The 13,656-nt window shown below is 58.4% G+C and overlaps 1 protein-coding gene across 2 annotated transcripts; it reads left to right on the top strand.

The window, feature by feature from the left end:
- On the top strand, positions 1,289-13,656 carry PNPLA5 (patatin like phospholipase domain containing 5). 2 transcript variants are annotated; one of them, XM_018049123.1, is made up of 9 exons: positions 1,289-1,576; positions 2,149-2,381; positions 4,498-4,563; positions 4,836-5,045; positions 6,313-6,373; positions 7,516-7,689; positions 9,512-9,644; positions 12,335-12,442; positions 13,007-13,656. In XM_018049123.1, exons 1-9 carry the CDS (start codon positions 1,384-1,386, stop codon positions 13,089-13,091), a joined length of 1,263 nt encoding a protein of 420 aa, XP_017904612.1. In that variant the 5' UTR covers positions 1,289-1,383; the 3' UTR covers positions 13,092-13,656. The 2 variants fall into 2 exon arrangements, with proteins under 2 accessions (XP_017904612.1, XP_017904611.1); XM_018049122.1 differs by having other exon boundaries at positions 12,335-12,451.

Below are 13,656 nucleotides of genomic sequence, written 5' to 3'. Positions count from 1 at the left end.
TCCTCTTTCACTTGCATCAAGAGGCTCTTTAGTTCTTCGATTTCTGCCATAAGGGTGGTGACATCTGCACAGATCTGAGGTTGTTGATGTTTCTCTTCGCAATCTTGATTCCACCCTGTGATTCATCCAGTCTGGAATTTTGCATGATGTGCTCTGCATACAAGTTAAATAAGCAAGGTGTTGAGATACAGACTCGATGTACTCCTTTCCCAATTTTGAACTAGTCAGTTGTTCCATGTCTGGTTCTAACTGTTGCTTCTTGACCTGCATACAGATTTCTCAGGAAGCAGATAAGATGGTCGGATACTCCCATGTCTTTAAGAATTTTCCACAGTTTGTTGTGATCCACACAGCCAAAGGCTTTAGCATAGTCAATGAAGCAGAAGTAGATGTTTTTCTGGAATTTTCTTTCTCCCATGCACCCCAACACAGCAGCACTATTTACAACAGTCAAGAAATGGAAGCAACCTAAACGTCCATTAACAGACTGTATTTGGGGGAGCAGCCACCAGAGCAGAAAGATCTCTGTAGGTCCTCATCCAAGCCTCATCCATGTCAAGTGGTAACAGTGACAGATTTTATTTTGGGGGGGGGGCTCCAAAATCACTGCAGGAGGTGACTGCAGCTGTGAAATTAAAAGTCGCTTGTTCTTTGGAAGGAAAGCTATAACCAACCTAGACTACGTACTCACATTATACTGAAAAACTGCAACCCAGACAAAGTGAGGAACGTGAGCAAAGTCCCAGGCACAGGTGGGGGTGGGGGAGGTGGCAGAGCTTAGAACCCAGACTCCCCCTCCCAGGGCTCCCCCAGGTCCCTGATCCAGCACAGCTGCAGAATTAAGTCTGACTTGACCCCCAAGACCCGATGGATATTGTGTGTCCAGCTCCCCCAGTTCCTGGCTACCAGGTTCCCTTGCACTCTCAGTTTCCTCATCTGCGAAATGGGGGCAGGAACAGCCTTTCCGTCATGACTGCCAGAGACCCGGCAGAAGAGCTGGTCCAGCTCACCCGGGCCCGTCACCCAGAAATCTGGGACTGCGCTGCGGACCGAGGGCGTGCGTGTGGGGGCGCGTTAAGATGCCCACATCCCGCTGACGCTTCCAGGGCACACCTGGTGCACACCCGGGGATGGGGACGGGGGGCGGAGGGGGGGCGGGGCGGGTCTCGGCTCGAGGGGCCTCATTGGCTGGTGGCTGGTGGGTGATGCAGCCCGGGGGCGGGCGCTGGGCTCCGGCCTGAGCTTCACCTCTTGGCCACAAGTCCAACTCGGCACTCAACCGGTGAAACTTCCCGCTGGAGCACCTCCTCTCTGCCCCGTCCGCCAGCGATCCCCCACTCCCGGCCCTGTTCCAGCCGCACCCCTGGGTCTGGCCCCATTGCCATGAGCTGCTTCGAGGAGGAGGGCAGCTGGAGCCTGTCCTTCGCGGGCGCGGGTTTCCTGAGTCTCTACCACGTGGGGGTGATCCACTGCCTGAGGCAGCGCGCCCCGCGCCTCCTCCGCGGCGCCAGCCGCTTCTACGGCTCCTCGTCCGGGGCGCTCATCGCCGTCAGCATCGTCAGCGGCATGTCTGTCGGTGAGTCCGGGGACTGACTGCGTGGACCAGCAGCGCAGGGAGCATCGGCTTACCTGCGCGAGTCGAGGCTGATTCCGACCTGAGAGGGTATCTCAGGGAGCCTGGCGCGGTGCCCTGCGCTCCCTACAGCCAGCCCGTTTCCACTTAATCCTTATGAGAACCCTGAGGACGTGGGACCACAGGCATCCCCATTTTCCAGAGGATAAATCTGAGGCTTAGAGCCTGGAAGACTGTTCCCAAGGTCAAGAGGCTGCACAGAGCGTTTATTTAGTAGTTATTTTAATATTTATTTATTTGGTTGCTCCTGGCCTTAGTTGCGGCATACAGGATCTTTTAGTTGCAGTGTGTGGGATCTAGGGATCCCTGACCAGGGATGGAACCCAGGCTCCCAGCTTCGGAAGCCCAGAGTTTTAGCCACTGGACCACCAGGGAGGCCCCCTGCGCAGAGTGTTTGAAGGCAGCGCTGGACACAGAAACTCTGAGCTGGAGTCGGAGCGGGGCGACCCTTCATTCCCACAGCGCCCGGGAGGGAGGGCAGGGGCTGAGGACCCCCTCCCTGCCCCGCCCTGCAGATTTGTGCTGCTCGCGCATCCTGGCCATGGTTAAGCGAGTGGAGCAGCTGAGTCTGGGCGTCTTCCAGCCCTCCTTCATGCCCGTCGAGACCGTCAGGCAGGGCCTGCAGGACTCGCTGCCCGCCGACATCCACATCCTGGCCTCCCAGCGGCTGGGCATCTCGCTGACCCACTGGCCCAACGGCGAGAACTTCATTGTCACCAACTTCGCCACCCGCGATGAGGTCATTGAGGTGAGCAGGGGGCAGGACGCAGGGCCTGGCAGCAGGTGGGTGAGCACCATCTCCTGCCCAGTGGCCTGCAGGCGCTTTCCGGAGCAGACTCTTCTCTGCGGCCCTGGGGAGGGGGGCGGATCAAGCAGGAGGCGGACCTCATTCTGTTTACTAACGAGGGAGTTGAGTTGCACAGAGGGGCGGCCGCGTGAGTACGGCTCTCGAACCTGCTGTTCGGGGGTGGGGGGGGGCCCTCGGCTCTACGCGGAGGGATATGGCTGGGGGCCGGGGCGAAGTCAGGCCTCTTCAGTCAGGGCCTTGCCGGGTCTGCTCTTCCCGGAAGGCGGGGTGCCTGTCACCCCGCTCCTGGTCCTCCAGGTGCTTTTTGATGCAGCAGAGAAACACCAGTTCCCTATCATGTGCCAGTCACCGCCCCACGTGGGGCGGCAGAACAATCCTTGTCTTCTGGGGGCTCCTATTCAAACCTGTGAGGGCACAGATAGTGGCCACAGGCTCGTGTAAGGAAGTAAGAAGCAATCCAGTATCAGAAGGGGACATGACAGGGAGCCCCATCGTCAGGGAGAGGCCACGGGGAGCTCAGAGAGGTGCTGGGCACAGCTCTGCTCGGCCTTGCCACCCGGGTCCCTGCAGCAGAATCCTCTTCACCGTGGTGCCCCATCGCCCAGCACGGGGACCATCTCTGGGTGCTGACCGGCGTATGGGGTGCTGTGCTAAGTCGCTCCAGTCATGTCCAGTTCTTTGAGACCCTATGGACTGTAGCTCAGCAGGCCCCTCTGTCCATGGGATTCTCCAGGCGGGAATACTGGAGTGGGCTGCCACACCCTCCTCGATGGGATTTTCCCGACCCAGGGATCAAACCTGCGTCTCTACATCTCCCACACTGGCAGGGGGAAGCCCAGCGTGTGCAAGAGCAGGGCCAGTCCTTTCCTGTGCGTTCATGTCCATGGGCTCCTAGGACTCCAGTGAGAGTCCCAGCATCCTGGCCTGGATAACACATAGTACAGGGCCTGGCAGTCAGGAGGCGCTCAGTAAACATCAGCTGCTGTTGCTCTGATGACGAACCCATGGGAACAAAGCTCCCACCGGCACCTCTATCCTGTCAGAGGTGGGATGGGTTCTGCATCTCTCAGAAAGGGCTGGAGGGATGTTTCCAGGAGTTGAGTCCCAAGAGACAGGGTTCTATGCTCCATGAGTCTGGTAAGCTCTAGGTCAGCAGTTTTCAATGAAGGGTGATTTCCCCCCCTGGAGACATTTAGCAACACTGGAGACATTTTTGGCTGTGACAGCTCTATGTGAGTGTGTGTGTGTGTGTGTGTGTGTGTGTGTGTGTTTGCCCGCACGCGCACGAAGTACTGGCAGCTACAAGGTGCAAGCTGGGGATGCTGTTAAACACCTTGCAATGCACAGGATAGCAGCCTCCCCGCAAGGGAGACTCCTCCAACCCCCAAACGTCACCCGTATCAGGGTCTCTGTTAAGCATCTTTCTCACTGCAGGACTTGTCAGAGCCTCTACTGGGAGGAGTAGACAGTGTTTTCCAAATCAGGAGAGAATCAGGGTTTCTTGTCAGAGGTGCCCCTCGTAGGATGACCCCTGGTCCAGGGAACACACTTCAGGAGACATACCTAGATTCTCAGTGGAGAATTCCTGGCAGCTGGCTAAAGGAGAAATGGTACTTGGTGTCTATCCTTGAGGGAAAAGGCCCAGCAGCAGTCCTGAGCCAGCAAGGGGCCTAGCAGGAAGAGGAGGGCAGAGGGGCTCCTGTTCAAATCCCCGCTTATGTTTCTGGTGTTTGGCTGCACTCCACCGTTTGCAGGATTTTAGTTCCCTGACCAGGGATTGAACCCTTGCCTCTGCAGTGGAAGTGCTGAGCCCTAAGCACCGGACCGCAGTAAGAATTAAAGATTTTAAAATTAAAAATAAATAAATAAATAAAATTAAAAAAAAAAAATCCCTTCTTAACTTTGAGAACTAGGCTGGGATGAGGCGATACCTCCCTCCCTGGACGCAGCTCTCCTGACGCCAGTGTGGGCTGTTCTGGGTTAGACTCCACGTCCAGAGCAGGTTCTGAATGCCAGGAGCGTAAACAGCTGTGTTCTCACTGGCTTGTCTTCCCAGGCCCTGGTCTGCACCATTTTCCTCCCTTTCTACTGTGGGACGATTCCTCCCACGTTCAGAGGGAAGGTAAGTGCATGCACTTCGGGGGCTCAGTGACCCAGTCCGCCCCATCCCTACCGAGAGGTATGTGGGTGGAGGAACCAGGGCTCCTGCAGCACTTACTGGGTGTGTCAGCCCCCCCGCTCTGGTCTCAGGGGTGCTCAGAGCATCCTGGGCTAGGGGTCAACCTAGTGGTTCGGGGCAGCTGGAAGTGATCTGCTGCCGCCAGGTTCTGGGGGTGGTTTCGTGGCCGTGTGGGCAGAGAGCACCCGGGGGCAGCAAGGCCCTCTGAATTGCAGCGCTACATTAATGGCACTCTAAGCAACAACATACCCTTCGCGGACTCACCCTCCACCATCACCGTGTCGCCCTTCCACGGGACGGCGGACATCTGTCCCCAGAGCAGCTCGGCTAGCACACACGAGCTGAATGTCTTCAACGCCAACTTCCAGATCTCCACCGAGAACTTCTTCCTGGGCATCAGCTCCCTCATGCCCTCCAGCCCCGAGGTAGGTCTGGCCCCCACCCCATGACCAGCCTTGAAGGTGTTAGAGGCTTGGCCATGATCTAGTGCCCGGTGAGTCAGACTCTTTGCCCGAGAGCCCTCCCTACAAGCTCGGGGCAGTTAGGACGTGTGTCCTGAGTCTCACGGTCAAGCCCTTGAACTCAGCCTGGGCTCCTGATGTGCCTTGCCTCATGCTTCCCATCGGGGCAGCACCCCAAGGCCACTTCTGCTGAACTGGGGTTTAAGCCAGGCCTCTGCGGGTACTGTTTGGGGTCAGGCTTGGTGACAAGGTACTGTGGTCATCTCCACTCCTCAGGGAAGGACACTGAGGCTCAGAGAGGGTAAGTAAACGTCTTCAAAGTCACCCAGCCTGGAAACAACAAAGCCAGACTTCAGATCCTAGTCCAAAGCCATGCTCAGTCTTAACGGCTGCCCTAGACTGTGGCCAGATTGACCCTCTGTATGGCAGCAACGCACAGAACAGAAAAAGCTGGACAAGAGACCCTCGTTTCCTGCTTTTTGCTCTCTGGGATTTCTGGGATGTGGGTGATTTGACAGCTGCTTGTCACCCTAACAACCTCCTTCACACCAGTCACACCCCGGCCCTCCCCTAGCCCCCCACCTCTCTTGTGGTTGTGTAGTATTTTGTAATTCATGAAACAAAGTCCTGTTCATTTAAGCTGATCCTCCCTACACCCATGGAGTGGACAGAAAATCTCAGCCCGATTTTACAGCCAAGGAAGGCGAGGCTCTCAGAAAGGTGGTGCAGCCGTCGAGAGGGCACTCGCAAGCCTTCCTGGGCCTGTAGGTGACCCCCTGCTCCTGGTAGGGCTCTGACTGAGAGCCTTGGCCATCTCAGGGTGGTCCTGGCCACGAATATCCAAGGGCAAAGGGCACTGCCGTGTATTGATCTGTAGGGGCCCAGACATCCCTGGCCAGGCCTTGTGATCCCATTTTCCAGAGGGGGAAACTGAGGCCAGAGAAAGGAGAGTTTGGAGCAAAAGCCCCCAGCCAGGGCATCAGAGAGTGGGAGGGTGGATGAAGCTGTAGGGAGGGAGTTGCTGGAGAAGACGTGCCTCCCCGAGGTCCTGGGACTCTCCCCGTCCAGTGCTGGCCAGACCCCCTCGGGGTCCTCGGACCCTGCTGAGAGGGGGTTTCAGGAAGCACAGGCTGCCCAGGGGTCCGGCTGAAGATGAGTCTCTGGCCTGTGGCTACTGGCTTGCGGGGTAGGTGCAGGCTGCTGCACCTCAGCCTGACCTGTGTGTTGGCAGGTAGTGGCCGACAGCTGCAGACAAGGCTACCTGGATGCCCTGAGGTTCCTGGAGAGACGCGGTAGGTGGCGGCCCCCCATAGGAGCTGGGCATCGCCCCCGCCAATTTGAGTTCTCAAGGACCTTGGCTCATTCACTCTCTTCCTCAGCGTCTGCTCTGTGCCGGATGCTGGGGACCCAGGGAGAAATCGTGCATGTGTCCTAGTCTCCAGCTGCCCGCTGCCTGGTGCCAGGGGGACAGATCAAGAGAGAGACACCCCCCAGGGATGAGGGAGGGAGGCTCAGGGCCACGGGAGCCCAGCGGGGGCACCTGACCCAGTCTGGTGGGTTGGGTGGGCAACGCGGGCTTTCTGGAGTTGGTGACTGATAAGCTGGGTTTTAACTAGTCATGAAGGCTGCAGGAATGTTGACAATGGGAAGGAAGAGGGCACCCTAGGCGGGGAGAAGAAGAGCAAGGGCAAAGGAACAGAACTGGGGGCTTCGAGGGTGCACACCTCAGTGAGGCCATAGGATTATATGTGTGTGTGTGTGTGTGTGTGTGTGTGTGTGTGAGACGGAGCACTGGGAGGGTCAGAGAGGTCCTCTTAGCTGGAGAGCTTGGCTGTCATCCCACAGGGCCATGCTCTTCAACATGGTAGGGCTGAGACTTGAACTCAGGCCTTCTGGCTGCAGGGCCCATGACCCTGGACCCCCACTTTATGGCCCCAAACCCTCAGCAGCAGGAAGCACTCATGGAGCACATAATATGTGCTCAGACGTGAAAAGCTCAGATCTGGGCTCGAGCTTTGTGTGTTCATTGTATCTGACTCATTGCATCCAAACAACCATACATAGCAGGTCTTAATTTTCCCCCTGTTTTCTAGGGAGGGAAGCCACGTATGGAGCTGTTAGATCCCAGAGCTGGTGGGTGGGGACCCCAGGATCTGAGCCTTGGGCTGGGTCTTCTGGGCCTGGGCTCTGTCAACCACTAGAAAGTGCAGAGGAATCAGACGGCAGACAGAGCAGGGCCAGGGAGTTCAGGACAAAGTCATTCAGGACCAGCCAAGGGTCCACTCATCCTGTGGCCAACGGGTCCCCAGAGCTAGGTTCGAGCGTCGAGGCGTGCGGGTGGTGAGGGCAGTGTGGAGCGCTGGGTGGAGGGTCACTGTCGCTGGGAGGCTCCAGCTGTGCAGACCTGTTGAGTCCCTCCTCTCCCCCCACCCAGGACTCACCGAGGAGCCAGTGCTGTGGAGCTTTGTGTCTAAGGAGCCCCCAGCCCCAGCTGATGGGACCCCAGGTGCTGCTCATGACAGAGGCCTGTCGCTCAACTGGGCAGTGCCCAACGTGCTGGTCAAGGACGTGCCCGACTTTGAGCAGCTCTCCCCAGAGCTGGAGGCTGGTACTGCCCCTCTCATTCCATCCATGCCCACCTTCCAGGTGCCCTGCATGCGGGGGGCCTGGGGCTGGGGACCCCACCTTGAAGGGGCTCGTGGTCTGCAAGAGGATAGGGCTCAGGCGTGCCACGCGTGGTGCCCACTCCTCTTACACATTGCCCCTTTCACTCCTCACCACAACCCAAGCGGGCCTGAGTGTTTTTCATTGCCTATTTCGCTGATGAGGAAACTGAAGCTCAGAGAAGGGAAGGGGCTCGCCAAGGTCTCAGGACCTACAACTGGGGGATTCGAACCCAAGTCTGTGCCTGAGAAAGCCAGGTCTTTGCCCACTGCCCAGGGAAGGGCAGAAGGTGCCTCTCCAGGTGGAGACAGACTCATTTCACCCCCGCCCCACCGCCCGCCCCAGATACTCTGAGGGTGGTGCTGAACGGTCCCCACTGGACAGTTGAGGAAACCATTGCACAGAGAGCTTAAGCGACCTGCCCAAGGTCACCCAGCTGGCGAAGTCAGCCCTCCTGCTCGCTGACCTAAATGCCACGAAGGCCCCAACAGGAAAGGACAGGCACATGTCGTGGTCGTGGGAGTGGGAGTCTGAGCAGCATCTGAGTGAAGTGTGAACAGAGGAGTTGGCCAAGCAAAAGAGGGGCCAGATGAGCACCCAGGCAGTGGGCGTGGCCTGTGCAAATGTCCTGGGGTTGGTGGGGAGGGGAGGGGGCCCCTGCGGCTGAGGGAGAGGTGGGTGAGCGGAGATCAGCTTGGGGACGATTGGAGGGTGGGGCAGAAGGCCTCCAAAGCTGCAGGAGGAAAGAGACTGGGAGCCACTGGGGCGACCCCTCACTTTCAGAGTTCACGACTGCTCTAAACTCTGGGTCCCAGTGTTGGCTGCACCCAGCTGGGAGGCGACAGGCTGAAGAGGTGGGAAGCTGGGAGGAGAGGTGATGGTGATTGAGCCCAGAGAAGGGGCAAGGGGGTGGGTGAGGAAATGAGGCGAGCCCCTCTTTCTGCCTGGGAGACCACATAGGGCACAAAGACGTATGTCAGCATCCACGCTGAGCTCCTGAGGTCCAAGCTTGGGGCTCTGGAACCCCGGCAGTATCCCTGCGGCCACAAGGGGGCACCAGAGAGCTTCTCTGAAGGCCTTTACAGCATCTCCTAATCCTAATCCTGGCCGCCTCTACTGATGGAGATACTACCTGTATCCCATTTTTCAGAGGCAGTGACCTGGTTCAGGGACAGAAAGGGACCCATCCTAGGCCACATGGCAGGTTACAGGGAGCCAGGTCCTGTGTTTTCAGGAACCTAGAGTTGAGGCTGGTGGTGTGCGCATGGCCAAGCCATAGTTTGGAGGTCAGGGTTCGGGTTCTGGCTGTGTCCCAGCCAGGATGCTGGGCCCTTGCACTCTGATCAGTTAAAGGGTTGGGGGCTTAGGAAGTGGTCGTGTGGTCACAGCTGCCGATGTTATGGGAAGGAGGTATGGTGGGCGCAGCAGGCTTTCCAGAGGGGCAGCAGAGGTGGACGGAGCGCAGGGAGCCTGACAGGCTCCATCCTGGGCCCACCACTTCCTGGCAGTGGGCTTGGGCGAGTCGCTGCTCCACTCTGAGCCTCAGTCCACTCACCTGGGAAAGGGCACACTCTGCCGTTTCAGGACCGACGAGGGAGCCTGGGCGGGCCTCCATCAGTGCAGCTGCTTCCCCTGCAGACTGGCTGGGAGTGGGGGTGTCCTCTGTGGGCCGCGGGAGGTAGAGAGCGGGCTTGGGCTGTCTTCCCTAAGGGTGACCTTGAGGGGGCGGCTGGAGGGGTGAGGGGCAACCGTGGCCTCTCTCGTAGCACTGAAGAAAGCCTGTACGCGGGCCCCCAGTACCTGGGCCTCTTTTTGCCGCTCGGGGCCTGGGCGGGCGCTGACGTACCTGCTGCTGCCTTGCACGCTGCCCTTTGAGTACGTCTACGTCCAGAGCAGAAGGTGAGGCATGGCCAGGGTCCTGGGAAGGGTCTGACCCGTTGAGACTGGTGCCTGTGGCAGGAAGGGCACTGGGGCGCCAGGGCCGGGGGCAGAGCAGGGCTGGTGTCCCCAAACGGCCTGACGCTGGCTGCAGGCCCTGAGGAGTCGTGGTCTCCTTTGGAAGACGGGACTGATGGGGTGGGTGGGTAACAGCTGTGGCTTTAGTCCACCGGAAACGGGGCCTCGTGGCCAGCCTGGACCTTCCCGTCTCTAGGATCTTTGGTCCACTGTTGCACCTGTCAGAGCCTCAGAGGAAACGAGTTCTTCCTGAGGGTAGCTCTAGGGGTTGGTCTGCCTCAGATTAACTGTGTGGCCCAAGCCAGGCATCTTGACCTCTCTGGGCCCCAGATTCCTTTTCTGTAAAACGAGGGCTTTCCAGAGCAGACTGGCTGTGGATAGGCCCTTGCTAACCGTCTCACTTTGCTGGTTCATGGATCACTCCCTGTTGTTGGCTCACTCATTCCACCAACAGTTATTGAGGGCCCATCTAGGGTCAAGCCTTGGCTGGGGGCTGGGAGGCAGGACTGACCGAGACCCAGCCCCGACCTTCTGGGGATCACAGCCCACCGATCGTCACATATTCATCCGTGCCATCCGGCTGTGCCTGCGGATACCTAGAGAGATCGACAGTGGCTGTGGGTTCCTGGGAGAGGTGTACAGTGGCTGTGTGATCAGGAAAGGCTGCTTCGAGGGGATAGCTTCTGAGCTATAATCTGAAGGATGAGTTTAAGAGTCCACTAGGCCAAGAAGGCTGGAGCAGCATGTGCAAAGGTCCTGGGACAGAAGGCAGAGGGAGTAAAGCTCATCTGAAGAGCAGAAAGGGAGGCGAGTGTGGCTGAAGCCCAAATCTGGAGTGTGTGCAAGATGGAGCTGAGGAAGCTGGTGGGGGCTAGACACACAGGGGTCTGTGGCCAAGTGAGGGGTATGGCCTTTCTCCTGATGGTTACAGGAAGGCCGTGGAGGATTTTGGCAGGAAAGTGTCATGCAGAGATCTGTATTTTTTTTTTTTTTTTTAATTCCCCATTCCCTGGAGAGGGTCTGTGACAGTGAGCCACTGGTCTCTGGCTCGCTCCATGCAGAGTCCATGACAGGGTCAGCCCTGCTGTCTGAACTGCTGGTGACCCAAAGCTGGGAGACAGCTTTCTGCTGATGTGGGCTTTTTCTTATGCAGAGCTTTTAGACTGCAACCACAAGTTAAAATCAAAAAAGACCAATGCAAATTCTAGCCATTTCAGTTACAAAAAGAAGATCAATGTATGAGTATTGATGGAGTCGCCTGCCCAGACCGCAGGGGTCTTTTCTATAAACTACATGCTCAACCACAGCACTGGTGATTCAGTGGTAGAGCTCTCGCCTGCCACGTGGGAGGCCCGGGTTCGATCATTGGCCAAAGCAGGGTGATGTTTCAAGGCTTCTCTGGTGATTCGGTTGTAAGGAAGCCGCCTGCCAATGCAGGGAGAAGGGATTTTGATCCCTGGGTCAGGAAGATCCCCTGGAGAATGAAATGGCAACCCACTCTAGTATTCTTGCCCGAAAAATCCCATGGACAAAGGAGCCTGGTAGGATATAGTCGATGGGGTCGCAAAAGAGACACAACTTAGCAATTAAACAACAACACCCTCAAAAAACACCATGGAGCAGAGCATAACTTTAAGTTTGGGGCTTCCCTGGTGGCTCAGATGGTAAAGAATTCCTGCAACGCAGGAGATGCAGGTTCGATCCCTGGGTCAGGAAGATCTCCTGGAGCAGGAAATGGCAACCTGCTCCAGTATTCTCGCCTGGAAAACCTCATGGACAGAGGAGCCTGGCGAGCTACTGTCCGTGGGGTCACAAAGAGTTAAACGAAGCTGAGAGACTGAGCAGGCACGCACTCGACATATCGGTTACAATAATAGGGGCAGGAGGTCCAGAAACAAGGGAGGGGATAGTTCAATTTGTGTTTGGCTTGTCGCAGTACACGCGGCGGGCTCTCTGAGTCTCAGAAAGCGCTGGGCCAGGCGTCCTCTCAGCTGCAGTTGGGTGATGCTCCCCTCTGCTGATCCTGTGTGGTCTAGGTGCTGAGTCCCAGGGGGCGCTGGGCAGGGGAAGGCCAGGGTCAGATGTGTTTAGGAAGCTGCTCGCAGCCTAAAGGAGCATGGATGAAGGGCATGCAGGGTGGAGGGCAAGGGCTGTTCTGGGGAGGAGGAAGGGGGACAGAAACATGGAGGCGGGAAGGGGATGGTCCTCACTCGGGTGGTGAGAAACTGAGGCCCAGAAAGTTTTCCTGACCTGCCGAGACCACCCAGCGGATGAACGGGGCAGTGGGGCTACAGTGCAAGCCGGCCTGACCCCAGGGCCCTGGCCTTTCCACCCCAGGGCTTCCCCCTTGTGCCCTTTGGAGTCGATGACCCTGAGGGCCTGGTGGTCTCCGTCAAGTTCATGGCCCATGGGGATCGTTCCCCGCCCCCTGGTGCCTCTGCAGGTGCTGACGTGCTCCACAGTGCAGTCAATGCGGCTGGAGCTCCGTACCCCGCTTCCTCCTTCCCTTAGCCCTGCTGCTTGGGTGCGGGGGCCCCCAGCTCTGCGTCGGCCCCATGGGGAGGGTGGGCTTTGCCAGGCTGCACGCTCGGCTGGGCACAGACCAGGGCAACTGTTGCTGCCTCTCCCTCCAGATTGGTGGCATGGCTGCCGGACATGCCGGCCGACTTGTGGTGGATGCAAGACTTGCTGAGGAGCTTGGCCCTCGAGGTCTATTCCAGGACGAAGGACCCGCTCCTCAGGTTGGTCAGGTGAGACGGGCCGGGGGAGGTGCCGCTGGTTCCCCAGACCCTGGGCGGGCAGTCGCATCGTCCGTGTCCCCATCCACCCATTCGTACAGCCCTGGAGCACATGCCGGGTCCCTGCTGTGGGCCAGACCTGTGACGGCCTCGAGGCAGGAGCTGGCCGGTCACATCCGTCAGTCTTGGGGGGCGGTCACCCTGCCCCCTTCATCCACAGAGATGGCCTGAGGTCACGGGGGATGAGTGGGTCTCTGCTCCGCCAGATCCCCTGCATTCCTTCCAGACGTCACCCAGGCCTGGTGTGGGGTCTCCCCAACCGTCCCTCCCTCCTGGCTGGAGGCTCCAGCATTCCACCCCCCTGCCTGTTACACCCACTCGGCCCCATCTGCTAAACAAGGAAGTTGGCACAGTGTTCTCAGGGAGCGGCTACCCTGGAACCTTCCTGCTCCCTCCGCTTGGCCAGGATAAGGGTTTATTGCAGAATTTGGGAGAAGAGCAACCCAGGGCTTCACCCAATCCCAGGCTCTGAAAACTCGCCTTTGCTGGCTTCTGCTTCCTCTGCAGCCTGCTTGTCACCAGCCCCCTCCAGCCTAAGGCTGCTCCTCTCGAGGACCTGGCCAAGGAGCCCAGACCCGCCCATCAGGCCTGAGGGGACCGTGCCAGCCCAGCCCAGCCACTAGCCTCCCCTGACTCCCATCGTGGCCCTTGTCCCGTGCCCACATCTGCCCCCAGTCCTTGAGTCCTGACCCATCTCCTGGAGCTCAGAGCCTGATCCCTAGCCCAGGGTGGGCACTGGAATTGTCAGCCACATGGAGGGTGGAGAGGACAGACTCTTGTCCCAGGCCATGTGGGCAGGTGGCCCCCAGGAGTGAGAAGAGCCCCCCGAGTCTCTCCGTAGCCCCTGCTCCTGGGGCTTCAGGTTCTTCTTTTCCGAGTGAGGCGCAGCCTCTTGGTACAGCCCCAGGTCATCCTCCCATCTCAACACAGGGAGGAAGGAAGCCAGGGGCTGAGACACATGTCTGGTTCTGGAATTTCCATTTGGGGGACTTGGGGCAGCGTCTCCAGGAATAAGGGCTTGGGCGTGTCATAGAGCAGCGTGCAGGGAGCTTCAGGGAAGGTGGAGAAACGGGCATACCAGATCCCTGGCTTCCCTGGGGGCTCAAAAGGTAAAGAACCCGCCTGCAATGCAAGAGACCTGGGTTTGATCCCTGGGT

Source organism: Capra hircus, chromosome 5 (assembly GCF_001704415.2).
Source record: "Capra hircus breed San Clemente chromosome 5, ASM170441v1, whole genome shotgun sequence".
Taxonomy (NCBI): Eukaryota; Metazoa; Chordata; class Mammalia; order Artiodactyla; family Bovidae; genus Capra; species Capra hircus.
This window is presented reverse-complemented; position numbering and strand designations above follow the sequence as displayed.